Here is a 27978-nt window from a genome sequence, read left to right as displayed (position 1 = left end):
CTTTTTTATTTTGCGTGAAATTGGCCAAATTGACAATTTCTTACCACTATATTGGGTAGTTCAAATTGGTAAATGGGTGGTTTCTTGTACTCAGCTGATAGATAAAATGGAGTTCTAAAGAAATAGCTATGAGTTTGGTCAACTGGAACAATGGAATTGGCTGAAAACAGGGCTCAAAGTCGGCAAAATCGCCGATACGCATATGTCGCTGAGATCGCTAACTTCGCGGGAGCGTAATTCCTTGAGTTTTCAACCAAATTTCAAACTTTTGGTGTCATCACCATCGGGAAAAGATTCTCTATCATTTCATAAGAAAAAATAATTTTTTTATTTTTCAAAAATTTAACGACATAGAATAACAGTTTCAGAAAGGGGCCTGCGACAGTCAAAGGGTTAAAGTGCAGGCATTGTACTTCCCACCTCCAGGACTCCAGTCTGGATAACTGGTATGAAATGGGCTAGTAACCCCTTTTCCCGTATAGCTTACTACAAATGAAAAAATGCACTATTTGTTCGGTTATATTCGCTGCAGCACTGTATGATCCTGGTGGGCTTAGCACTTATTTTTTATTATAATATATTCATTATTATAATATATTATAATATATTCATTGTGGAGACAAAGAACTTTGTCCTTGGAGGCAAAGAGGGGAATGTATGAGAGTATAGTTTTACCAACGCTCTTATATGGGTGTGAAGCATGGGTGATGAATGTTGCAGCGAGGAGAAGGCTGGAGGCAGTGGAGATGTCATGTCTGAGAGCAATGTGTGGTGTGAATATAATGCAGAGAATTCGTAGTTTGGAAGTTAGGAGGAGGTGCGGGATTACCAAAACTGTTGTCCAGAGGGCTGAGGAAGGGTTGTTGAGGTGGTTCGGACATGTGGAGAGAATGGAGCGAAACAGAATAACTTCAAGAGTGTATCAGTCTGTAGTGGAAGGAAGGCGGGGTAGGGGTCGGCCTAGGAAAGGTTGGAGGGAGGGGGTAAAGGAGGTTTTGTGTGCGAGGGGCTTGGACTTCCAGCAGGCATGCGTGAGTGTGTTTGATAGGAGTGAATGGAGACAAATGGTTTTTAATACTTGACGTGCTGTTGGAGTGTGAGCAAAGTAACATTTATGAAGGGATTCAGGGAAACCGGCAGGCCGGACTTGAGTCCTGGAGATGGGAAGTACAGTGCCTGCACTCTGAAGGAGGGGTGTTAATGTTGCAGTTTAAAACTGTAGTGTAAAGCACCCTTCTGGCAAGACAGTGATGGAGTGAATGATGGTGAAAGTTTTTCTTTTTCGGGCCACCCTGCCTTGGTGGGAATCGGCCAGTGTGATAATAAAAAAAAATATTCATTGCAAATACTATATCCTTATTTATTGACACTCATTATTACAAACTATCTAGAATAAAAATTCACATCACACATAAGGAAGAAACAGCTGGAACAGCAGAATTATATATTTAAGACATGTAATCATTTGTGCCTGAAACTGTCTTCAGCAGATCTGCTAGAGTCTGGGTGAAGTTCAAGTACTATATACCCATCTCTTTTTCTTGGTAAAGTTCAATTAAAGTTTCAGGCAATAACAATTTTCCAGTACCAAAACTCACCGAATTATTTTCACTAGATGCTCTGTCATCTCCAATCATCATTTGTACCTCTATGGCACCCGTATCCCTGAACGTGATAGTCAGGTTTCTGGGCCTCCTCTTTGACCGTAGGTTATCCTGGAAACCTCACATTACCTCTCTGAAGGCAACTTGTCACAGCCGGCTGAACCTTCTTAAAACCCTTGCTCATCTTTCATGGGGAGCTGATTATCGAACTCTCCTTCGCCTACATTCCACCCTCATTTTATCGAAACTTGATTATGGTGACCAGATCTATTCAGCTGCCTCTCCTTCTACTCTCTCTAGCCTTAACCCCATTCATCACCAAGGATTACGTTTATGCCTTGGTGCTTTTTGCTCTTCCCCTGTTGAGAGCCTCTATGCAGAAGCGAACATTCCATCCTTATCCGATCGCCGTGATGCCCATTGCCTTCGCTACTATGTACATTCTCATGATCTCCGTAATCCTTCCATTTATAGAATGGTCACTGATATTAGTAGACATTCTTTATTTGTTCGCCTCCCCTGTTTACTCCATCCCTTCTCTCTTCGCCTACATTCGCTCTTGTCTTCTCTTCAATTACCACCTTTCTATGTTCATGTAGCATCTCACTTTTCCCTGCCTTCCTAGGAAGTTCTAGCTGTTCGAGTCTGTTCTTTCTCTGTCCCTTGCTCGAAAGCCCAACTGTCTACGGTGGCTTCCCGCTCTCTTTTTCTTGACCACTTCTACTCTCATTCTCATGCATTTGCAGTGTACACAGATGGCTCTAAGTCCTCTGATGGCGTAGGATTCGCAGCAGTGTTTCCGGACAGCGTCGTGCGAGGGCATTTACTATCTTCGGCTAGTATTTTTACTGCTGAATTGTATGCCATTCTTGCAGCACTTATCCATATTGCATCTATGCCTGTGTCATCATTTGTGGTTGTCTCAGACTCCCTTAGTGCTTTACAGGCTATACAGAAATTTGATACACCTCACCCCTTAGTCTTCCGTATCCAACTTTGGCTATGCCGCATCTTTACCAAGCATAAAGATGTTGTTTTTTGTTGGGTCCCTGGTCATGTTGACGTACAGAGCAATGAACAGGCAGACACTGCTGCGCGGTCAGCAGTACATGACCTACCAGTTTCCTACAGAGGTATTCCATTTACGGACTACTTTGCTGCAATAGCTACCCACCTTCACACCCGTTGGCAACAACGTTGGTCTACTCTGCTCGGTAACAAACTTCAATCTATTAAACCGAGTACAGTGGACCCCCGGTATTCGATATTAATCCGTTCCTGAGAGCTCATCGAATACCAGAAATATCGAAAAGCGAATCAATTTTCCCCATAAGAAATAATGGAAATCAAATTAATCCATGCAAGACACCCAAAAGTATGAAAAAAAATTTTTTTTACCACATGAAATATTAATTTTAATACAAACTGAAGAAGACATGCACAGTTACATGACACTTACCTTTATTGAAGATCTGGTGATGATTGATGGGATGGGAGGAGGGGAGAGTGTGGATGGCGTTAGTGTTTAGAAGGGAAATCCCCTTCCATTAGGACTTGAGGTAGCAAGTCCTTTTCCGGGGTTACTTCCCTTCTTCTTTTAATGCCACTAGGACCAGCTTGAGAGTCACTGGACCTCTGTCGCACAACAAATCTGTCCATAGAGCTCTGTACCTCCCGTTCCTTTACGGTTTGTCTAAAATGGGCCACAACATTGTCATTGCAATAGTCACCAGCACGGCTTGCAATAGCTGTGTTAGGGTGATTTTCATCCATAAAGGTTTGCACTTCAACCCACTGTGCACACATTTCCTTAATTTTTGAAGTAGGCACAATGGATTCCACAACTAGCATAGGCTTCTCAGGGTTAGCCCCAAACCCTTCAAAATCTTTCTTAATTTCCATACTAATTCTCACCCTTTTTACCACAGGGTTGGCACTAGAAGCTTTCTTGGGGCCCATGGTGACTTATTTTTTTGCAGAAACAAGCACCAAAAACAGTGTTAATATGGATAATATGGAATGTACCGAATGTATCCTTAGATGCGCACACACTGGCTGGCTTATAAACACTGGCACACAAGGGGCAGTTCAGGCCACACGTGGACACGTTGCGTACGAATCGTATCAAATACCAGGTTTTCAATCGGATACCGAGGCAAAATTTTTGCGTTAAAATGCATCGAATACCGGATTTATCGAATACCGATGCCATCGAATACCGGGGATCCACTGTATAGGTTACTGGCCGTCTTCTTGTCACCAGTGTCGAGGTTGGGAGACTACTCTCTCCCGTCTTCGCATTGGCCATACTCGTCTTACTCATGGATATCTCATGGAGAGGCTCCCTGCTCCTCTGTGAGAATTGTCAGGTTCCATTATCAGTCAGCCACATTCTGTTAGACTGTACACTTTATCAACGAGCACGCAGAAGTTACCTCCATCGTCGCCTTCGCTCCACTGCTCTCTCTTTACCTTCCCTTCTTGCTGATGGACCCACCTTTCATCCGGACTCTCTCATTGACTTTTTGACAACAACTGACTTACTTCACAAACTCTGATACCTTCAGCCCTTTCTACCTCAATCTCTTGCTGCCCTCTACCCCCGCACTATCCCCTGCTCCGCTGTTTTCTGTAACCTACTGATCATCCCTCCCCCCTTCTACCGCCCAATACCCTCGCTTCCTTCCCTACCCTGCAGCGCTGTATAGCCCTTGTGACTTAGCGCTTCTTTTTGATTATAATAATAATAATTCAGGCAATAACAAATGCTAACAAAGGACTCTTGATCCAATAAATTAGAGCCATCAACCCATTTACTCGATCAAACATGATTATCTGCCATTCCCCAGGTGCTATATGAACCATGTGGGTTTAGTGCTTCCTCAATACAATTACCTGTACTTTACAACACACTTATTACTTTGTATCTCTAACTTCAGTGTGTGAAACAGTTGTTGGGTGTTTTGTTTTGCTGTGATCAGTGGGTGGTTCCTCACCTCCGGTCAAGAAATGGTGGGTTGCTGCCGTTGTTGCTGTGTAACCTGCTTGTATAATTGACCTAAATGGTAAATAAGTGTTGGTAACTTCAGAAACAGGTTGCTTCTTCTGTTCATTTGGAGCTGCATCAAGTTTAGGTATGGCTTGGTTATTGGATGTGGAGGTAGTCGGTGATTTCTGTGCTGAAGATGCTTGTGTTGCCTGGGAAGGAGTGTTGCTGCTGATGCTCACTAGCGGTTGTTCCTCGGAGGTTTGTAATTTGTCAAGAGTCCTGCTTTTCACTTCTGCTGAATTTGCACAATATTTTCTCCAGAGCACACATAAGCACACTAACACAAGCAGCAGCAGACACACTATGGAAAAGAGAATATACACTACAGTATCAGAAAAGGAAGATCTTTGGTGAATGCTTGGTGTTGACAGCCTGTAGTCTTCTTCAGTCTCCTGTACCACAAACCTCACGTCACCCTCGTATTCACTAATATTCACCAGAGCACCAGGTTGAAGGACAACTATGTCGTGTGGTGTTTTCATCCCTGTCCCTCCACTCAGGTGGACAAATGCACTTCCACTAGCAACCAAGGCTCGTGGATGCAATTCCTGAATGGTAGTGTTGTATATGTAGAGACTGGCTTGGTTCCCCAAATGTAACCGTACATTGGAGTCTATAACAGAACTGTGGAAGCGGAGAGTATGTTGTTCCACTGTCTGGTTTATCTGTAGCAGCTTAACATGGCATGATATGAGTGTGAGGTCACCACCTAGAGCTTCCAGTGAGACATTCCATAGTGTGGAATGTTCAGCATATAGGTGGTTTACAGCAGGTGGTAAACTGTACAGTGAAGACTTGTACGACCACATGCCCATGTTGTCACAGTTATTAGTGCTCTTTCCAGAATTTTCTTCATCCTCCACAGTGACCACATGTTCGACCTGTTTCACCTCCAGGTCCACACATACACTGGACCACACCTCCACCTTCCTGGCATTGTAAAGGAACACCTTCTCCACCTCTGGTCCAGGACTCGTCCGCAGATGAATCGTCTGTCACCATAAATTTGAGTTAGTGTTATTAATTTTATTTGTTAGGGAACCTTGATTAAAAATTAAAGTTTTGTTGATATTTTTATTTGTTCAGATGAGTTGATTGTAATATGCATCCACAACTCACCCTGTGAGTGGCAGTGCAAGTACATGTATAGTTATTATGGAGATACAATGGGCCTTTAATATACCAAATTGGGTATACAGTGGACCCTCGGTTATTGGCCATAATCCGTTCCAGAAGGTTGGCCTAAATCCGAAAAGGCCGAAAACCGAAATAATATTTCCATAAGAATTAATGTAATACAATATTTTTAAGATATGTTTAATATACAGTGGTACCTCAGAATATGAATTTATTTTATTCCAGAAGGCTGTTCAAGTGCCGATACCGAACGAATTTGTTCCCATAAGGAATAATGTAAATTAGATTAATCCATTTCAGACCCCCAAACATACACTTACAAAAGCACTTGCATAAATACACTTGCATAATTGTTCGTGTTTTGAGCTGTTCATATCCCGAGGTACCACTGTATTTGTGATCATCACACAATTAATCACATAATGTATTGTTGGATATAATCTCAAAATATTTAATATCTTATTAACACTTAAAGCAGGAAATCATTTCATATATTAAAATCTTAAATAGTTTATTTAAATTGTGGCTAACATATTAATACTTAATCTATTTTATCTTGTATAAAGCAATTTGCCATTTCCTGTTAGATTATCTTAGGATGTTCTTTAAATTCATTTGCAAGTTCTTTGCTGACAATGGTTTTTAAACTTGCTTGATAAACCAAATTATATTGGACATTCTCTTTTTGTTTAATGCTAGTTTAGCATAGGCATTGCAGAGGTAGGTTTGTTGATTCATTACAAGCAGTTTATTATTTTTGTAACTTGTTCAGCTATCAAAACTTTGGGGGCCCAGTCCCTGGACCCATTATGTACCTCTGTAATGTTGAGGTACAGTCCCTGGACCCATTATGTACCTCTGTAATGTTGAGGTACAGTCCCTAGACCCATTATGTACCTCTGTAATGTTGAGGTACAGTCCCTGGACCCATTATGTACCTCTGTAATGTTGAGGTACAGTCCCTGGGCCCATTATGTACCTCTGTAATGTTGAGGTACAGTCCCTGGACCCATTATGTACCTCTGTAATGTTGAGGTACAGTCCCTGGACCCATTATGTACCTCTGTAATGTTGAGGTACAGTCCCTGGGCCCATTATGTACCTCTGTAATGTTGAGGTACAGTCCCTGGACCCATTATGTACCTCTGTAATGTTGAGATACAGTCCCTGGGCCCATTATGTACCTCTAATGTTGAGGTGCAGTCCCTGGACCCATTATGTACCTCTGTAATGTTGAGGTACAGTCCCTGGACCCATTATGTACCTCTGTAATGTAGAGGTACAGTCCCTGGACCCATTATGTACCTCTGTAATGTTGAGGTACAGTCCCTGGACCCATTATGTACCTCTGTAATGTTGAGGTACAGTCCCTGGACCCATTATGTACCTCTGTAATGTTGAGGTACAGTCCCTGGGCCCATTATGTACCTCTGTAATGTTGAGGTACAGTCCCTGGACCCATTATGTACCTCTGTAATGTTGAGGTACAGTCCCTGGACCCATTATGTACCTCTGTAATGTTGAGGTACAGTCCCTGGACCCATTATGTACCTCTGTAATGTTGAGGTACAGTCCCTGGACCCATTATGTACCTCTGTAATGTTGAGGTACAGTCCCTGGACGCATTATGTACCTCGGTAATGTTGAGGTACAGTCCCTGGACCCATTATGTACCTCTGTAATATTGAGGTACAGTCCCTGGACCCATTATGTATCTCTGTAATGTTGAGGTACAGTCCTTGGACCCATTATGTACCTCTGTAATGTTGAGGTACAGTCCCTGGACCCATTATGTACCTCTGTAATGCTGAGGTACAGTCCCTGGACCCATTATGTACCTCTGTAATGTTGAGGTACAGTCCCTGGATCCATTATGTACCTCTGTAATGTTGAGGTACAGTCCCTGTACCCATTATGTACCTCTGTAATGTTGAGGTACAGTCCCTGTACCCATTATGTACTTCTGTAATGTTGAGGTACAGTTCCTGGACCTATTATGTACCTCTGTAATGTTGAGGTACAGTCCCTGGACCCATTATGTACCTCTGTAATGTTGAGGTACAGTCCCTGGACCCATTATGTACCTCTGTAATGTTGAGGTACAGTCCCTGGACCCATTATGTACCTCTGTAATGTTGAGGTACAGTCCCTGGACCCATTATGTACCTCTGTAATGTTGAGGTACAGTCCCTGGACCCATTATGTACCTCTGTAATGTTGAGGTACAGTCCCTGGACCCATTATGTACCTCTGTAATGTTGAGGTACAGTCCCTGGACCCATTATGTACCTCTGTAATGTTGAGGTACAGTCCCTGGACCTATTATGTACCTCTGTAATGTTGAGGTACAGTCCCTGGACCCATTATGTACCTCTGTAATGTTGAGGTACAGTCCCTGGACCCATTATGTACCTCTGTAATGTTGAGGTACAGTCCCTGGACCCATTATGTACCTCTGTAATGTTGAGGTACAGTCCCTGGACCCATTATGTACCTCTGTAATGTTGAGGTACAGTCCCTGGACCCATTATGTACCTCTAATGTTGAGGTACAGTCCCTGGACCCATTATGTACCTCTGTAATGTTGAGGTACAGTCCCTGGACCCATTATGTACCTCTCTAATGTTGAGGTACAGTCCCTGGACCCATTATTTACCTCTGTAATGTTGAGATACAGTCCCTGGACCCATTATGTACCTCTGCAATGTTGAGGTACAGTCCCTGGACCCATTATGTACCTCTAATATTGAGGTACAGTCCCTGGACCCATTATGTACCTCTGTAATGTTGAGATACAGTCCCTGGACCCATTATGTACCTCTGTAATGTTGAGGTACAGTCCATGGACCCATTATGTGCATCTGTAATGTTGAGGTACAGTCCTTGGGCCCATTATGTACCTCTGTAATGTTGAGGTACAGTCCCTGGGCCCATTATGTACCTCTGTAATGTTGAGGTACAGTCCCTGGACCCATTATGTACCTCTAATATTTTGACTACCACCCACAGGAGGGGTATTGGGTGCATAATAAAGATATTAAACTAAACTATCGGTACTGTCCTGGCCTGCGTCTTTTCCAGATGGTGACCTGGCACAGCATAGGCATCAACTTAATATTCTTAGAGACCTACTTGAAAGGGCATCAAGTTTAACTTGCATAAAGACTAAACACCTACAATACCATGACTGAAATAATACTTTGTTATAAGTTTCATTCTCCTATGTGTGGGTTATTTGTGTACTTGTGTCCCTGTCAATAAATAAATAAATACCTAATCTATATTTTTTACAAGTACATGTACAAGGTATACAGACCATATTTGACATCAATGACTTTACAGAAAGCCCGTTGTTATGCAGAGCATTTTGGGCAAATTAGGTCAATTTGTCCCCAGCATGCAACCCACTCCAGTCTACCAACACCCAGGTACCTATTTTACTGCTAGGTGAACAGTGACTGCAGGGGGATTGACCCCCAGACCTCAGTGTGTGAGCTGAGTGTTATAGCAATCGACCTACCGGACTGATTAGTGCATACCTTTGTTCTATCCTTGGCATCACAGATGAGAGTCCGTCCACTATGCTGGCATTCTTGTGATGATGTGGCGACTTCTATATCTTCTACATCTACTGCCATCACTCCTTCCTCTATAACACTTGCTACCACCACCACCACCACCACCACGGTTGCTATCTGAGGTCTCCAGTTCCATTTTATCATCCTTAGGGATATAAAAAATAGTATACAATTGTTTATCCTGTTTAGTTACCATGAGTATCTTCATAACAGATTTCCTTATTTTTTTTCAATAAACTGGATATCTCCCACCAAGGCAGGGTAACCCCCAAAAAAGAAGAAACACTTATATCATCATTCACTCCATCAGTATCTTGCTACAGGGATGACGATACTACTGTTCAAAACTGAAAATATCTCCACCTCTCCATCAGAGTTAAGACACTAGACTTCCAACCTCCAGGACTCAAGCCTGGCTAACCGGTTTCCCTGAATCCCTTCATAAATGTTACTGTGCTCACACTCCAACAGCATGACAAGTCATAAAAACTACTTGCCTCCATTCCTATCTAACACGCTCACACATGCTTGCTGGATGTCTAAGCCCCTTGCACACAAAGCCCCCTCCCTCCCTGCAACCTTTCCTTTAATTTCTTTATAATAATAATAATAATAATAATAATAATATCTTAATTTCTACAAGTACATGTACATACAAGGTATACAGACCATAGCTGACGTCAATGGCATACTACGTTACGCACCCAGGTGAAAAAGGCCTGTTATCCTGGGTCGTAAAGGTACTTAGAGTGAAATAAATACAGCAGTAGTCTTTAAATTATATTTTCCTTCACAAAGTATTTACACTTATATACACTATGTACAAGTTTGGAAAATAAGTGTATCATGGTGATCAAGAGGCAAGACAACAGCCAGAGACAAGAGACCACAATAATCAACCAGCAGCTGTATGAATCTGACAAGAGCTAACCATGAGTGGCTCAGCATCACCTTAGCAATTGTCTGACCCATATTATGATTGGCTGAACCAAGGCTCCCTTAATCATTAAACCCTTAGCACCTTGGGGCCCCGGTGACCTAGTGGCTAAAGCTCTCGCTTCACACATGGAGGGCCCGGGTTCAATTCTTGGCGGGGTGGAAACATTTCAACGTGTTTCCTTACACCTGTTGTCCTGTTCACCTAGCAGCAAATAGGTACCTGTGTGTTAGTCGAGTAGTGTGGGTCTCATCCTGGGGGACAAGATTGAGGACCCCAATGGAAATAAGTTAGACAGTCCTCGATGACGCACCGACTTTCTTGGGTTATCCTGGGTGACTAACCCTCCAGGGTTAAAAATCCGAAGAAAATCTTATCTTACCCGGTTCACTGGTTGGGAGGCAGCTTATATGGGAGTGTGTACATAAGCTGAATAAAGGCAACGTACTCTTTGCATGCCACATACTACTATATAGAAATCTGCTTGTTATGCAGAGCATTTCCCGCAAATTAGGTCAATTTAGGCCTGGGATATGACACCACACTCAGTCCACTAACACCCAGGATGCCACCCACACCAGTCGTCTAACACCCAGGTACCAATTTTATACTGATGGATGAACAGATAACTGGTGTAAGGAAACACGTCCAATGTTTCCACCCTTGCCAGGAACTGCAGGTGCTCCTGCTTACAGGTGCTCCTGTTTGCAGGTGCTCCTGTTTGCAGGTGCTCCTGCTTGCAGGTGCTCCTGTTTGCAGGTGCTCCTTACAGGTGCTTCTGCTTACAGGCACTCCTATTTGCAGGTGCTCCTGTTTGCAGGTGCTCCTGCTTGCTGCTGCCCTGTAATAGTCAATAAATGGGTTAAATAATGTGTACTCATTATGTACCTCTGTAATCTTTTGACTACCTCCCGCTGCATAGGTATTGCGTACATAATAATAATACAGTGGACCCCCCCATTACCGTTGGCATCACATAACGTTAAATCCGCATACCGCTACATTTTATCGCCAAGATTTTGCCTCGCATACCGCTAAAAAACCTGCTCAACGCTGTTCGTCCGAGACGCGTCTAATGTGCACCCTTAACCAGCCTCACATGTTCCGCCGGTGGCATTGTTTACCAGCCAGCCTCTGTGGTAACATCCAAGCATACAATCGGAATATTTCGTATTATTACAGTGTTTCTGGTGATTTTATCTGCAAAATAAGTGACCATGGGCCCCAAGAAAGCTTCTAGTGCCAACCCTACAGCAATAAGGGTGAGAATTACTATAGAGATGAAGAAAGAGATCATTGATAAGTATGAAAGTGGAGTGCGTGTCTCCGAGCTAGCCAGGTTGTATAGTAAACCCCAATCAACCATCGCTACTATTGTGGGCAACAAAAAGACAATCAAGGAAGCTGTTCTTGCCAAAGGTTTAACTGTGTTTTCGAAACAGAGATCGCAAGTGATGGAAGATGTTGAGAGACTGTTATTGGTGTGGATAAATGAGAAACAGATAGCAGGAGATAGCATCTCTCAAGTGATCATAAGTGAAAAGGCTAGGAAGTTGCATCAGGATTTAATTAAAAAAATGCCTGCAACTAGTGATGATGTGAGTGAATTTAAGGCCAGCAAAGGTTGGTTTGAGAGATTTAAGAGGCATAGTGGCATACATAGTGTGATAAGGCATGGTGAGGCTGCCAGTTCGGACCACAAAGCAGCTGAAAAATATGTGCAGGAATTCAAGGAGTACATAGAAACTGAAGGACTGAAACCTGAACAAGTGTTTTATTGTGATGAAACAGGCCTGTTTTGGAAGAAAATGCCAAGCAGGACCTACATTACTCAGGAGGAAAAGGCACTCCCAGGACATAAGCCTATGAAAGACAGGCTTACTCTGTTGATGTGTTCCAATGCTACTGGTGATTGCAAAGTGAAGCCTTTATTAGTGTATCACTCTGAAACTCCCAGACCGTTCAGGCAAAAGAATGTCCTCAAGGAAAATTTGTGTGTGCTGTGGAGGGCAAACAGTAAGGCATGGGTCACTAGGGAATTTTTCTATAACTGGTTACACCATGCATTTGCCCCCAATGTGAAAGATTACCTAACTGAAAAGAAATTGAACTTAAGTGCCTCCTGGTGTTAGACAGTGCCCCTGGTCATCCTACAGATGTGGCAGAGTGACTTTATGGGGACATGAGCTTCATTAAGGTGAAGTTTTTGCCTCCTAATACCACTCCTCTCCTGCAGCCCATGGACCAGCAGGTTATTGCAAACTTCAAAAAACTGTACACAAAAGCTCTGTTTGAAAGGTGCTTTGTAGTGACCTCAGAAACTCAACTGACTCTAAGAGAGTTTTGGAGAGAGCACTTTAATATCCTCAATTGTGTAAACCTTATAGGTAAGGCTTGGGAGGGAGTGACTAAGAGGACCTTGAACTCTGCTTGGAAGAAACTGTGGCCAGAATGTGTAGACCAAAGGGATTTTGAAGGGTTTCAGGCTAACCCTGAGAATCCTATGCCAGTTGAGGAATCCATTATGGCATTGGGAAAGTCCTTGGGGTTGGAGGTTAGTGGGGATGATGTGGAAGAGTTGGTGGAGGAGGACAATGAAGAACTAACCACTGATGAGCTGATAGATCAACTTCAACAGCAAGAGGCCAGACCTGAGGAAACTGGTTCGAAGGAGGGGAGAGAGAAATTGAAGAAATTGCCTACTACAAAGATTAAGGAAATCTGTGCAAAGTGGCTTGAAGTGCAAACCTTCATGGATGAAAATCACCCTCACACAGCTATTGCAAGCCGTGCTGGTGACTATTACACTGACAATGTTGTGAAACACTTTAGGGAAGTCATAAAGGAACGAGAGGTACAGGCCACTATGGACAGATATGTTGTGCGACAGAACTCCAGTGACTCTGAAGCTGGTCCTAGTGGCATTAAAAGAAGAAGGGAAGTAACCCCAGAAAAGGACTTGACACCTCAAGTCTTAATGGAAGGGGATTCCCCTTCTAAACACTAACACTCTCTCCTCCTCCCATCCCATCAATCATCACCAGATCTTCAATAAAAGTAAGTGTCATGTAATTGTGCATGCCTTTTTCAGTTTGTGTGTATTAAAATTAATATTTCATGTGGTAATTTTTTTTTTTCATACTTTGGGGTGTCTTGCATGGATTAATATGATTTCCATTATTTCTTATGGGGAAAATTCATTTGCATAACGATAATTAAGCATAACAATGAGCTCTCTTGCACGGATTAATATCGCTATGCGGGGGTCCACTGTATTAACCTAACTGCCCTCCTTGTAATTCCCAAAATTAAATTTTTGACCATTAAAGATCGTATATATATATATATATATATATATATATATATATATATATATATATATATATATATATATATATATATATATATGCAATTATTTATTACCCTTTTTAATCTTAAGGTTTAAGTTAGCCTGAAATGCTTTGTATAAGAATGGCTCTCTGCACACTAAGTAATGCATATAAGTACACTTCGCTCAGGTCACATAAACTACAGTGAGTGAAACATCACAAGAGAAAACACCCAATAAACCATGCTAGATAGGACCATCCACAGGTTAAATACGACTCACCAGGTATGATACTGGTCCCTCACGACAGGAGCGGCAGTTCGACCCATGATAATGTAAAAAGGAGAGTACAAATTTAGTAAACTCACATATATATGTAACAGCGTAGGTGTTATAAGTGCAAATGATGGTCGCCAACACATACTGTGATGAGATATCTGATTATCTGATAACCTTAAGATAACACCTGTGTTGTGTTGGCCAGGATCTTCACTCAAGAGGCGCTCTTCTTCCTCGGATCAAACCTCAGTCCCATTCACCAGCTACTGTATAATACATACAGGTTTAGCGCTTACTATTGTTATTGTTGCTGATATTATAATTGTTATTGTTGCTGATATTATAATTGTTATTGTTGCTGATATTATAATTGTTATTGTTGCTGATATTATAATTGTTATTGTTGCTATTATTATTGTTGCTGTTATTACTGTCATTTTTTTCAATTAAATTTGTAAAAATTTTGCTTTCATTGATATTTTTTATTATCTGGAGAGAGTTCCGGGGGTCAACGCCCCCACGGCCCGGTCTGTGATTAGGCCTCATGGTGGATTAGGGCCTGATTAACCAGGCTGTTACTGCTGGCTGCACGCAATCCAACGTACGAGCCACAGCCCGGCTGGTCAGGTACCGACTTTAGGTGCTTGTCCAGCGCCTTCTTGAAGATAACCAGGGGTCTTGAAGATAACCAGGGGTCTTGAAGATAACCAGGGGTCTTGAAGACAACCAGGGGTCTTGAAGATAACCAGGGGTCTTGAAGATAACCAGGGGTCTTGAAGACAACCAGGGGTCTTGAAGATAACCAGGGGTCTTGAAGATAACCAGGGGTCTTGAAGACAACCAGGGGTCTTGAAGACAACCAGGGGTCTTGCAGACAACCAGGGGTCTTGAAGATAACCAGGGGTCTTGAAGATAACCAGGGGTCTTGAAGACAACCAGGGGTCTTGAAGACAACCAGGGGTCTTGCAGACAACCAGGGGTCTTGAAGATAACCAGGGGTCTTGAAGACAACCAGGGGTCTTGAAGATAACCAGGGGTCTTGAAGATAACCAGGGGTCTTGAAGACAACCAGGGGTCTTGAAGACAACCAGGGGTCTTGAAGATAACCAGGGGTCTTGAAGATAACCAGGGGTCTTGAAGACAACCAGGGGTCTTGAAGACAACCAGGGGTCTTGAAGATAACCAGGGGTCTTGAAGATAACCAGGGGTCTTGAAGACAACCAGGGGTCTTGAAGATAACCAGGGGTCTTGAAGATAACCAGGGGTCTTGAAGACAACCAGGGGTCTTGAAGACAACCAGGGGTCTTGAAGATAACCAGGGGTCTTGAAGATAACCAGGGGTCTTGAAGACAACCAGGGGTCTTCAAGACAACCAGGGGTCTTGAAGATAACCAGGGGTCTTGAAGATAACCAGGGGTCTTGAAGACAACCAGGGGTCTTGAAGACAACCAGGGGTCTTGAAGACAACCAGGGGTCTTGAAGACAGCCAGGGGTCTTGAAGATAACCAGGGGTCTTGAAGACAACCAGGGGTCTTGAAGACAACCAGGGGTCTTGAAGACAGCCAGGGGTCTTGAAGATAACCAGGGGTCTTGAAGACAACCAGGGGTCTTGAAGACAACCAGGGGTCTTGAAGACAACCAGGGGTCTTGAAGATAACCAGGGGTCTTGACAACCAGGGGTCTTGAAGACAACCAGGGGTCTTGAAGATAACCAGGGGTCTTGAAGATAACCAGGGATCTTGAAGATAACCAGGGGTCTTGAAGACAACCAGGGGTCTTGAAGACAACCAGGGGTCTTGAAGATAACCAGGGGTCTTGAAGATAACCAGGGGTCTTGAAGACAACCAGGGGTCTTGAAGACAACCAGGGGTCTTGAAGACAACCAGGGGTCTTGAAGACAGCCAGGGGTCTTGAAGATAACCAGGGGTCTTGAAGACAACCAGGGGTCTTGAAGACAACCAGGGGTCTTGAAGACAGCCAGGGGTCTTGAAGATAACCAGGGGTCTTGAAGACAACCAGGGGTCTTGAAGACAACCAGGGGTCTTGAAGACAACCAGGGGTCTTGAAGACAACCAGGGGTCTTGAAGATAACCAGGGGTCTTGAAGACAACCAGGGGTCTTGAAGATAACCAGGGGTCTTGAAGATAACCAGGGGTCTTGAAGACAACCAGGGGTCTTGAAGACAACCAGGGGTCTTGAAGACAGCCAGGGGTCGTGAAGATAACCAGGGGTCTTGAAGACAACCAGGGGTCTTGAAGACAACCAGGGGTCTTGAAGACAGCCAGGGGTCTTGAAGACAACCAGGGGTCTTGAAGACAACCAGGGGTCTTGAAGATAACCAGGGGTCTTGAAGACAACCAGGGGTCTTGAAGACAGCCAGGGGTCTTGAAGACAACCAGGGGTCTTGAAGACAACCATGGGTCTTGAAGATAACCAGGGGTCTTGAAGATAACCAGGGGTCTTGAAGACAACCAGGGGTCTTGAAGACAACCAGGGGTCTTGAAGACAGCCAGGGGTCTTGAAGATAACCAGGGGTCTTGAAGACAACCAGGGGTCTTGAAGACAACCAGGGGTCTTGAAGACAACCAGGGGTCTTGAAGACAGCCAGGGGTCTTGAAGACAACCAGGGGTCTTGAAGACAACCAGGGGTCTTGAAGATAACCAGGGGTCTTGAAGATAACCAGGGGTCTTGAAGACAGCCAGGGGTCTTGAAGACAACCAGGAGTCTTGAAGACAACCAGGGGTCTTGAAGATAACCAGGGGTCTTGAAGACAACCAGGGGTCTTGAAGACAACCAGGGGTCTTGAAGACAACCAGGGGTCTTGAAGACAGCCAGGGGTCTTGAAGACAACCAGGGGTCTTGAAGACAACCAGGGGTGTTGAAGACAACCAGGGGTCTTGAAGACAGCCAGGGGTCTTGAAGACAGCCAGGGGTCTTGAAGACAACCAGGGGTCTTGAAGACAACCAGGGGTCTTGAAGACAGCCAGGGGTCTTGAAGACAACCAGGGGTCTTGAAGACAACCAGGGGTCTTGAAGACAACCAGGGGTCTTGAAGATAACCAGGGGTTATGAAGATAACCAGGGGTCTTGAAGACAACCAGGGGTCTTGAAGACAACCAGGGGTCTTGAAGACAGCCAGGGGTCTTGAAGACAACCAGGGGTCTTGAAGATAACCAGGGGTCTTGAAGACAACCAGGGGTCTTGAAGACAGCCAGGGGTCTTGAAGACAACCAGGGGTCTTGAAGATAACCAGGGGTCTTGAAGACAACCAGGGGTCTTGAAGACAGCCAGGGGTCTTGAAGACAACCAGGGGTCTTGAAGACAACCAGGGGTCTTGAAGATAACCAGATGTCTTGAAGATAACCAGGGGTCTTGAAGACAGCCAGGGGTCTTGAAGACAACCAGGGGTCTTGAAGACAACCAGGGGTCTTGAAGACAGCCAGGGGTCTTGAAGACAACCAGGGGTCTTGACAACCAGGGGTCTTGAAGACAGCCAGGGGTCTTGAAGACAGCCAGGGGTCTTGAAGACAGCAAGGGGTCTTGAAGACAACCAGGGTTCTTGAAGATAACCAGGGGTCTTGAAGATAACCAGGGGTCTTGAAGACAGCCAGGGGTCTTGCAGACAACCAGGGGTCTTGAAGACAACCAGGGGTCTTGAAGACAACCAGGGGTCTTGAAGACAACCAGGGGTCTTGAAGACAACCAGGGGTCTTGAAGACAACCAGGGGTCTTGAAGATAACCAGATGTCTTGAAGATAACCAGGGGTCTTGAAGACAGCCAGGGGTCTTGAAGACAACCAGGGGTCTTGAAGACAACCAGGGGTCTTGAAGACAACCAGAGGTCTTGAAGACAGCCAGGGGTCTTGAAGACAATCAGGGGTCTTGAAGACAACCAGGGGTCTTGAAGACAGCCAGGGGTCTTGAAGACAGCCAGGGGTCTTGAAGACAACCAGGGGTCTTGACAACCAGGGGTCTTGAAGACAACCAGGGGTCTTGAAGACAGCCAGGGGTCTTGAAGACAGCCAGGGGTCTTGAAGACAACCAGGGGTCTTGAAGACAGCCAGGGGTCTTGAAGACAACCAGGGGTCTTGACAACCAGGGGTCTTGAAGACAGCCAGGGGTCTTGAAGACAGCCAGAGGTCTTGAAGACAGCCAGGGGTCTTGAAGACAACCAGGGGTCTTGACAACCAGGGGTCTTGAAGACAGCCAGGGGTCTTGAAGACAGCCAGGGGTCTTGAAGACAACCAGGGGTCTTGAAGACAACCAGGGGTCTTGAAGACAACCAGGGGTCTTGAAGACAGCCAGGGGTCTTGAAGATAACCAGGGGTCTTGAAGATAACCAGGGGTCTTGAAGATAACCAGGGGTCTTGAAGACAGCCAGGGGTCTTGAAGACAACCAGGAGTCTTGAAGACAACCAGGGGTCTTGAAGACAGCCAGGGGTCTTGAAGATAACCAGGGGTCTTGAAGATAACCAGGGGTCTTGAAGATAACCAGGGGTCTTGAAGACAGCCAGGGGTCTTGAAGACAACCAGGGGTCTTGAAGACAACCAGGGGTCTTGAAGACAACCAGGGGTCTTGATAACCAAGGGTCTTGAAGATAACCAGGGGTCTTGAAGACAACCAGGTGTCTTGAAGACAACCAGGGGTCTTGAAGACAACCAGGGGTCTTGAAGACAGCCAGGGGTCTTGAAGACAACCAGGGGTCTTGAAGACAACCAGGGGTCTTGAAGACAACCAGGGGTCTTGAAGATAACCAGGGGTCTTGAAGACAGCCAGGGGTCTTGAAGACAACCAGGGGTCTTGAAGACAACCAGGGGTCTTGACAACCAGGGGTCTTGAAGACAGCCAGGGGTCTTGAAGACAGCCAGGGGTCTTGAAGACAGCCAGGGGTCTTGAAGACAACCAGGGGTCTTGAAGACAGCCAGGGGTCTTGAAGACAACCAGGGGTCTTGACAACCAGGGGTCTTGAAGACAGCCAGGGGTCTTGAAGACAACCAGGGGTCTTGAAGACAGCCAGGGGTCTTGAAGACAACCAGGGGTCTTGACAACCAGGGGTCTTGAAGACAGCCAGGGGTCTTGAAGACAGCCAGAGGTCTTGAAGACAGCCAGGGGTCTTGAAGACAACCAGGGGTCTTGACAACCAGGGGTCTTGAAGACAGCCAGGGGTCTTGAAGACAGCCAGGGGTCTTGAAGACAGCCAGGGGTCTTGAAGACAACCAGGGGTCTTGAAGACAGCCAGGGGTCTTGAAGACAACCAGGGGTCTTGAAGACAACCAGGGGTCTTGAAGACAACCAGGGGTCTTGAAGACAGCCAGGGGTCTTGAAGATAACCAGGGGTCTTGAAGATAACCAGGGGTCTTGAAGATAACCAGGGGTCTTGAAGACAGCCAGGGGTCTTGAAGACAACCAGGGGTCTTGAAGACAACCAGGGGTCTTGAAGACAACCAGGGGTCTTGATAACCAAGGGTCTTGAAGATAACCAGGGGTCTTGAAGACAACCAGGTGTCTTGAAGACAACCAGGGGTCTTGAAGACAACCAGGGGTCTTGAAGACAGCCAGGGGTCTTGAAGACAACCAGGGGTCTTGAAAACAACCAGGGGTCTTGAAGACAACCAGGGGTCTTGAAGATAACCAGGGGTCTTGAAGACAGCCAGGGGTCTTGAAGACAACCAGGGGTCTTGACAGCCAGGGGTCTTGAAGACAGCCAGGGGTCTTGAAGACAGCCAGGGGTCTTGAAGACAGCCAGGGGTCTTAAAGACAACCAGGGGTCTTGAAGACAGCCAGGGGTCTTGAAGACAACCAGGGGTCTTGACAACCAGGGGTCTTGAAGACAGCCAGGGGTCTTGAAGACAGCCAGAGGTCTTGAAGACAGCCAGGGGTCTTGAAGACAACCAGGGGTCTTGACAACCAGGGGTCTTGAAGACAGCCAGGGGTCTTGAAGACAGCCAGGGGTCTTGAAGACAGCCAGGGGTCTTGAAGACAGCCAGGGGTCTTGAAGACAACCAGGGGTCTTGAAGACAGCCAGGGGTCTTGAAGACAACCAGGGGTCTTGAAGACAACCAGGGGTCTTGAAGACAACCAGGGGTCTTGAAGACAGCCAGGGGTCTTGAAGATAACCAGGGGTCTTGAAGATAACCAGGGGTCTTGAAGACAGCCAGGGGTCTTGAAGACAACCAGGGGTCTTGAAGACAACCAGGGGTCTTGAAGACAACCAGGGGTCTTGATAACCAAGGGTCTTGAAGATAACCAGGGGTCTTGAAGACAACCAGGTGTCTTGAAGACAACCAGGGGTCTTGAAGACAACCAGGGGTCTTGAAGACAGTCAGGGGTCTTGAAGACAACCAGGGGTCTTGAAGACAACCAGGGGTCTTGAAGACAACCAGGGGTCTTGAAGATAACCAGGGGTCTTGAAGACAGCCAGGGGTCTTGAAGACAACCAGGGGTCTTGAAGACAACCAGGGGTCTTGACAGCCAGGGGTCTTGAAGACAGCCAGGGGTCTTGAAGACAGCCAGGGGTCTTGAAGACAGCCAGGGGTCTTAAAGACAACCAGGGGTCTTGAAGACAGCCAGGGGTCTTGAAGACAACCAGGGGTCTTGACAACCAGGGGTCTTGAAGACAGCCAGGGGTCTTGAAGACAGCCAGAGGTCTTGAAGACAGCCAGGGGTCTTGAAGACAACCAGGGGTCTTGACAACCAGGGGTCTTGAAGACAACCAGAGGTCTTGAAGACAACCAGGGGTCTTGAAGACAGCCAGGGGTCTTGACAGCCAGGGGTCTTGACAACCAGGGGTCTTGAAGACAACCAGGGGTCTTGAAAACTACCAGGGGTCTTGAAGACAGCCAGGGGTTTTCAAGACAGCCAGGGGTGTTGAAGACAGCCAGGGGTCTTGAAGACAACCAGGGGTCTTGAGGAGAGCCAGGGGTCTTGAAAACTACCAGGGGTCTTGAAGACAGCCAGGGGTCTTGAAGACAACCAGGGGTCTTGAAGACAACCAGGGGTCTTCAAGACAGCCAGGGGTCTTGAAGACAACCAGGGGTCTTGACAACCAGGGGTCTTGAAGACAGCCAGGGGTCTTGAAGACAGCCAGGGGTCTTGAAGACAACCAGGGGTCTTGAAGACAACCAGGGGTCTTGAAGACAGTCGTGGGTCTTGAAGACAACCAGGGGTCTTGAATACAGCCATGGGTCTTGAAGACATGCAGGGGTCTTGAAGACAGCCAGGGGTCTTGAAGACAACCAGGGGTCTTGAAGACAGTCATGGGTCTTGAAGACATGCAGGGGTGTTGACAACCAGGGGTCTTGAAGACAACCAGGGTTCTTGAAGACAGCCAGGGGTCTTGAAGACAACCAGGGGTCTTGAAGACAGCCACAGATCTGGAAGACAACCAGGGGTCTTGAAGACAGTCATGGGTCTTGAAGACAGCCAGGGGTCTTGAAGACAGCCAGGAGTCTTGAAGACAACCAGGGGTCTTGAAGACAACCAGTGGTCTTGAAGACAACCAGGGGTCTTGAAGACAGCCAGAAGCCTTGAAGACAGCCAGGAGTCTTGAAGACGTCCAGGGGTCTTGAAGACAGCCAGGAGTCTCGAAGACAGCCAGGGGTCTTGAAGACAACCAGGGGTCTTGAAGACAGCCAGGGGTCTTGAAGACATCCAGGGGTCTTGAAGACATCCAGGGGTCTTGAAGACAGCCAGGGGTCTTGAAGACAGCCAGGGGTGTATTGGTAATCCCCCTTATGTATGCTGGGAGGCAGTTGAACAGTCTCGGGCCCCTGACACTTATTGTATGGTCTCTTAACGTGCTAGTGACACCCCTGCTTTTCATTGGGGGGATGTTGCATCGTCTGCCAAGTCTTTTGCTTTCGTAGTGAGTGATTTTCGTGTGCAAGTTCGGTACTAGTCCCTCTAGGATTTTCCAGGTGTATATAATCATGTATCTCTCCCTCCTGCGTTCCAGGGAATACAGGTTTAGGAACCTCAAGCGCTCCCAGTAATTGAGGTGTTTTATCTCCGTTATGTGCGCCGTGAAGGTTCTCTGTACATTTTCTAGGTCAGCAATTTCACCTGCCTTGAAAGGTGCTGTTAGTGTGCAGCAATATTCCAGCCTAGATAGAACAAGTGACCTGAAGAGTGTCATCATGGGCTTGGCATCCCTAGTTTTGAAGGTTCTCATTATCCATCCTGTCATTTTTCTAGCAGATGCGATTGATACAATGTTATGGTCCTTGAAGGTGAGATCCTCCGACATGATCACTCCCAGGTCTTTGACGTTGGTGTTTCGCTCTATTTTGTGGCCAGAATTTGTTTTGTACTCTGATGAAGATTTAATTTCCTCATGTTTACCATATCTGAGTAATTGAAATTTCTCATCGTTGAACTTCATATTGTTTTCTGCAGCCCACTGAAAGATTTGGTTGATGTCCGCCTGGAGCCTTGCAGTGTCTGCAATGGAAGACACTGTCATGCAGATTCGGGTGTCATCTGCAAAGGAAGACACGGTGCTGTGGCTGACATCCTTGTCTATGTCGGATATGAGGATGAGGAACAAGATGGGAGCTAGTACTGTGCCTTGTGGAACAGAGCTTTTCACCGTAGCTGCCTCGGACTTTACTCTGTTGACGACTACTCTCTGTGTTCTGTTAGTGAGGAAATTATAGATCCATCGACCGACTTTTCCTGTTATTCCTTTAGCACGCATTTTGTGCGCTATTACGCCATGGTCACACTTGTCGAAGGCTTTTGCAAAGTCTGTATATATTACATCTGCATTCTTTTTGTCTTCTAGTGCATTTAGGACCTTGTCGTAGTGATCCAGTAGTTGAGACAGACAGGAGCGACCTGTTCTAAACCCATGTTGCACTGGGTTGTGTTGAGATATAGAGTATATTATCCTTGTATGCTAGGCAAAGTTTTCATAATTGTTACTTAGAGCAAGTAGTATCCTGCGCTCTTACAGTATGTCAATGTTTTGTTGGTATTTGATGAGGGGGGGGTACCTTTTTACTTCCAGAGCACATATGTACGACTTTATAAATGTACCTTTGGTGGGGGGGGGGATGTATAGGTTTTAATGGTATGTGGTGAGGTTTTTACCTTTAAGAATTGTTTTGTATATAAAACTTGGCATAAGATGTATAAGTGTGCTGAAGTAGATTATCTGGATATGTTGTTGGTACACCTGTGTGAAGTGTTCCTTTTTGTTTTTGGATTGTGTATATGTATGTTGTACTTTAATTTTGTTGTTACATGTTGATTGGTTTAGAGACATACGTTTACTTCCATGTATAATGTATACTGTATTTTAAATAAAATATAAAAAAAAAACACTACCTTCCTAACAGCACCTTTCAAGGCAGGTGAAATTGCTGACCTAGAAAATGTACAAAGAACTTTCACGGCGCGCATAACGGAGATAAAACACCTCAATTACTGGGAGCGCTTGAGGTTTCTAAACCTGTATTCTCTGGAACGCAGGCGGGAGAGATACATGATTATATACACCTGGAAAATCCTAGAGGGACTAGTACCGAACTTGCACACGAAAATCACTCACTACGAAAGCAAAAGACTTGGCAGACGATGCAACATCCCCCCAATGAAAAGCAGGGGTGTCACTAGCACGTTAAGAAACCATACAATAAGTGTCAGGGGCCCGAGACTGTTCAACTGCCTCCCAGCATACATAACGGGGATTACCAACAGACCCCTGGCAGTCTTCAAGCTGGCACTGGACAAGCACCTAAAGTCGGTTCCTGATCAGCTGAGCTGTGGCTCGTACGTTGGTTTGCGTGCAGCTAGCAGTAACAGCCTGGTTGATCAGGCTCCGATCCACCAGGAGGCCTGGTCACAGACCGGGCCGCGGGGGCGTTGACCCCCGGAACTCTCTCCAGGTAAACTCCAGGTAAACTCCTTGACCTTAAATCAGCTTTTGATGTAGCCAGCCAACATGTAATCATTAGTGAACTTGCCAGAATGGATGTTGGAGGATGGCTTCTCCGCTGGATTAAAGGCTACCTGTCCAACAGAAAGTCGTCTGTGTTGTTCCAGGGACAGAAGTGTAACTAAAGATTTTGAATTAGGAACCCCACAGGGAGGTGTGCTTAGTCCCACACTGTTCAATGTTCTAATTAATGCATTACTTAATGCTATGCCTAGCCAGCCCCATCATTATATGATTAGTTTTGCTGGTGATATAATGATTCACACCACCGGATTCTCCAACACCCAAAATATTCTTGATCATGTACTAGCCTCGTGTCAGGACCTGGGGTTGATAATCTCTACTGATAAAACAAAGATACTCAACAGGCGTCCTCCTCGACAGAGAGGCACAGTTCGTCAGATCCAGTTGCATGATGGCTCTCTTCTAGAATATGTAAGCAGATACAGGTATCTAGGCTTTGAGGTTCCACTGCTTGGACCTGTTGTAACGAGACTTTGTCGCCAATACAAAGAAAGGCTGAGAGCACTTAGAGTTGTGGCAGGTTTTCACCCTAGGTATGGTGCTAATGTTAAAATTGTGAAAATGATGTATCTTGCTTATATTAGATCATTGGTTGATTATGCGGCGCCACTACTTGCACTCGTGTCTGACTGGAAGCTTGGAGGGCTGGAAAAACTGCAGAACGAAGCAATGAGGATCATTTTAGGATGCCCTCGTACTGCCAAAATTTTAAATATGCAAAAAGAATTTGATATTCCAAGCATCAGAGATCGTGTTACTGAAAGAAATATCCTTATTGGGGTCAATATGCTTAGGTTAGCTCATTCAAACCCCTGCACAGAAGCCCTCCAAACTTTCCTCAGCACTGGTGAACATCCTTCCAGATGGATCGAAAAAACTGGAACCGACCTCCGCATGAGCCAGCTACATGATCTATATCAAGTTAGACAACAGAGACATTTCCCTGCTCCATGGAATATTACCCCATTCCAAACTACCATTCCTCCATTTCCCCCCAAAACTCTTCCTAAATCACAACCAAAGATTCGTCTTGAAGCCAGACATGATGCCTTAAGCTATATTAACAACTTAGTCACACACAACACTCTTTCACAAATTATTTACGTTGATGATTCTGTTCACCGGTCTACTGGTGCAGCTGGTAGTGCTGCTGTTGTCATACACTGGTGCAGCTGGTAGTGCTGCTGTTGTCGTACACTGGTGCAGCTGGTAGTGCTGCTGTTGTCGTACACTGGTGCAGCTGGTAGTGCTGCTGTTGTCATACACTGGTGCAGCTGGTAGTGCTGCTGTTGTCATACACTGGTGCAGCTGGTAGTGCTGCTGTTGTCGTACACTGGTGCAGCTGGTAGTGCTGCTGTTGTCGTACACTGGTGCAGCTGGTAGTGCTGCTGTTGTCATACACTGGTGCAGCTGGTAGTGCTGCTGTTGTCATACACTGGTGCAGCTGGTAGTGCTGCTGTTGTCGTACACTGGTGCAGCTGGTAGTGCTGCTGTTGTCGTACACTGGTGCAGCTGGTAGTGCTGCTGTTGTCATACACTGGTGCAGCTGGTAGTGCTGCTGTTGTCATACACTGGTGCAGCTGGTAGTGCTGCTGTTGTCGTACACTGGTGCAGCTGGTAGTGCTGCTGTTGTCGTACACTGGTGCAGCTGGTAGTGCTGCTGTTGTCATACACTGGTGCAGCTGGTAGTGCTGCTGTTGTCATACACTGGTGCAGCTGGTAGTGCTGCTGTTGTCATACACTGGTGCAGCTGGTAGTGCTGCTGTTGTCATACACTGGTGCAGCTGGTAGTGCTGCTGTTGTCATACACTGGTGCAGCTGGTAGTGCTGCTGTTGTCGTACACTGGTGCAGCTGGTAGTGCTGCTGTTGTCATACACTGGTGCAGCTGGTAGTGCTGCTGTTGTCATACACTGGTGCAGCTGGTAGTGCTGCTGTTGTCATACACTGGTGCAGCTGGTAGTGCTGCTGTTGTCATACACTGGTGCAGCTGGTAGTGCTGCTGTTGTCATACACTGGTGCAGCTGGTAGTGCTGCTGTTGTCATACACTGGTGCAGCTGGTAGTGCTGCTGTTGTCGTACACTGGTGCAGCTGGTAGTGCTGCTGTTGTCGTACACTGGTGCAGCTGGTAGTGCTGCTGTTGTCATACACTGGTGCAGCTGGTAGTGCTGCTGTTGTCATACACTGGTGCAGCTGGTAGTGCTGCTGTTGTCATACACTGGTGCAGCTGGTAGTGCTGCTGTTGTCATACACTGGTGCAGCTGGTAGTGCTGCTGTTGTCGTACACTGGTGCAGCTGGTAGTGCTGCTGTCATACAGAGTGATGGCTCTCATAAAGAAATTGGAGCACGCATCAATAACTGGGCCTCTACCCTTCAGACAGAACTGTTTGCCATACTCCTTGCACTCAAATGCGTCCATGTATCTAAGGTTGACACTTTATTTGTAACTGATTCTCTGTCATCCATAAATGGTCTCAACTCATTAAGTATAAATTGTGGCATGCTTGTGTCAGAAGTCAGACACAGGTATGGTAAGATTGTGGACAGTGGAGTCAGAGTGCACATGCTTGTGTCAGAAGTCAGACACAGGTATGGTAGGATTGTGGACAGTGGAGTCAGAGTGCACATGTTGTGTCAGAAGCCAGACACAGGTATGGTAAGATTGTGGACAGTGGAGTCAGAGTGCACATGCTTGTGTCAGAAGTCAGACACAGGTATGGTAGGATTGTGGACAGTGGAGTCAGAGTGCACATGTTGTGTCAGAAGCCAGACACAGGTATGGTAAGATTGTGGACAGTGGAGTCAGAGTGCACATGCTGTGTCAGAAGCCAGACACAGGTATGGTAAGATTGTGGACAGTGGAGTCAGAGTGCACATGCTGTGTCAGAAGCCAGACACAGGTATGGTAAGATTGTGGACAGTGGAGTCAGAGTGCACATGCTGTGTCAGAAGTCAGACACAGGTATGGTAAGATTGTGGACAGTGGAGTCAGAGTGCACATGCTTGTGTCAGAAGTCAGACACAGGTATGGTAAGATTGTGGACAGTGGAGTCAGAGTGCACATGCTTGTGTCAGAAGTCAGACACAGGTATGGTAAGATTGTGGACAGTGGAGTCAGAGTGCACATGTTGTGTCAGAAGCCAGACACAGGTATGGTAAGATTGTGGACAGTGGAGTCAGACTGCACATGCTGTGGATTCCATCTCACATTGGTCTTCAGATGCATGATAGAACTGATAAATTGGCTAAGCTGTATGCTTTCAAAGAGGGAGTAGATTACAATCTTGGGTTGTCAGTTAACAGTTTGAGAACAATAATACGAAAAGAACTTCAAATGAACTTTATTGACTTAAGACTTAGGGAGATTGACACCAGTGAGTCCATCTATCATCATTCCATCATGCAGGAGGAGCCACACGTCTATGGTGCATCCAACAAGATAAGCAGACTCTTGGATGTCACTACTGCCCGGCTCCGGCTGTCACTACCGCCCGGCTCCGGCTGTCACTACCGCCCGGCTCCGGCTGTCACTACTGCCCGGCTCCGGCTGGGTTACAAGTATCTTTGGCAGGTTAAATCACCACCACCAGATGTAGACCAAACGAAATGTAAACTTTGCCAGATGGACTATTGTCACACCTTGCGTCATTATGTACTGGAGTGTGATAAAATTAATGAATTTAGAAACAACTCACTCAGAAATGTTCAAGAAATGGCAAAGTATTTTATCCACAGTGGTATATTACAGACCATTCTGGAGAAATACCCTGACTTTGCTAGCTGTAAATAATGCATTACCACATGTGTGTGTGTGTGTGTGTGTGTGTGTGTGTGTGTGTGTGTGTGTGTGTGTGTGTGTGTGTGTGTGTGTGTGTTAGTTACCATTTGGTCTTAGGCACATGTCGATTAGACACTAGGCCTGTTGTATGTGTGTGTGCACGCGCATGTGTGTGTGCGTGTGCGTGTGTGTGTGTGTGTGTGTGTGTGTGTGTGTGCGTGCATTTGTGTATGTGTGTGTGTGAGTGTGTGTGAGTGTGTGTGTGAGTGTGTGTGTGTGTGTGTGTGTGTGTGTGTGTGTGTGTGTGTGTGTGTGTGTGTGTGAG

At 45.9% G+C, this 27978-nt stretch overlaps 1 protein-coding gene across 2 annotated transcripts; it reads right to left on the bottom strand.

The window, feature by feature from the left end:
• Positions 1-1335: 1335 nt before the first annotated feature.
• Positions 1336-14139, bottom strand: LOC128697301 (uncharacterized). 2 transcript variants are annotated; one of them, XM_070104157.1, is made up of 3 exons: positions 14002-14139; positions 9330-9513; positions 1336-5645 (listed from the first exon to the last, which is right to left on the bottom strand). In XM_070104157.1, coding segments are annotated over exons 1-3 (1311 nt in total). In that variant the 5' UTR covers positions 14004-14139; the 3' UTR covers positions 1336-4520. The 2 variants fall into 2 exon arrangements, with proteins under 2 accessions (XP_069960258.1, XP_069960257.1); XM_070104156.1 differs by having other exon boundaries at positions 13916-14067.
• Between the last annotated feature and the right edge of the window lie 13839 nt (positions 14140-27978).

Source organism: Cherax quadricarinatus, chromosome 89, assembly GCF_038502225.1.
Source record: "Cherax quadricarinatus isolate ZL_2023a chromosome 89, ASM3850222v1, whole genome shotgun sequence".
In the NCBI taxonomy this organism is placed as follows: Eukaryota; Metazoa; Arthropoda; class Malacostraca; order Decapoda; family Parastacidae; genus Cherax; species Cherax quadricarinatus.
Note: the sequence above shows the minus strand (reverse complement) of the source record. Positions and strands in the feature narration are given on the sequence as shown.

Coding starts and splice junctions, on each gene's coding strand:
- LOC128697301 (XM_070104156.1), bottom strand. CDS start 14,055: ATGTGTTGGCGACCATCATTTGCACTTATAACACCTACGCTGTTACAT. Junction 9,514..13,915: donor AGGGACCAGTATCATACCTG/GTGAGTCGTATT, acceptor TATATCCCTAAG/GATGATAAAATGGAACTGGA. Junction 5,646..9,329: donor ATGCCAAGGATAGAACAAAG/GTATGCACTAAT, acceptor TTATGGTGACAG/ACGATTCATCTGCGGACGAG.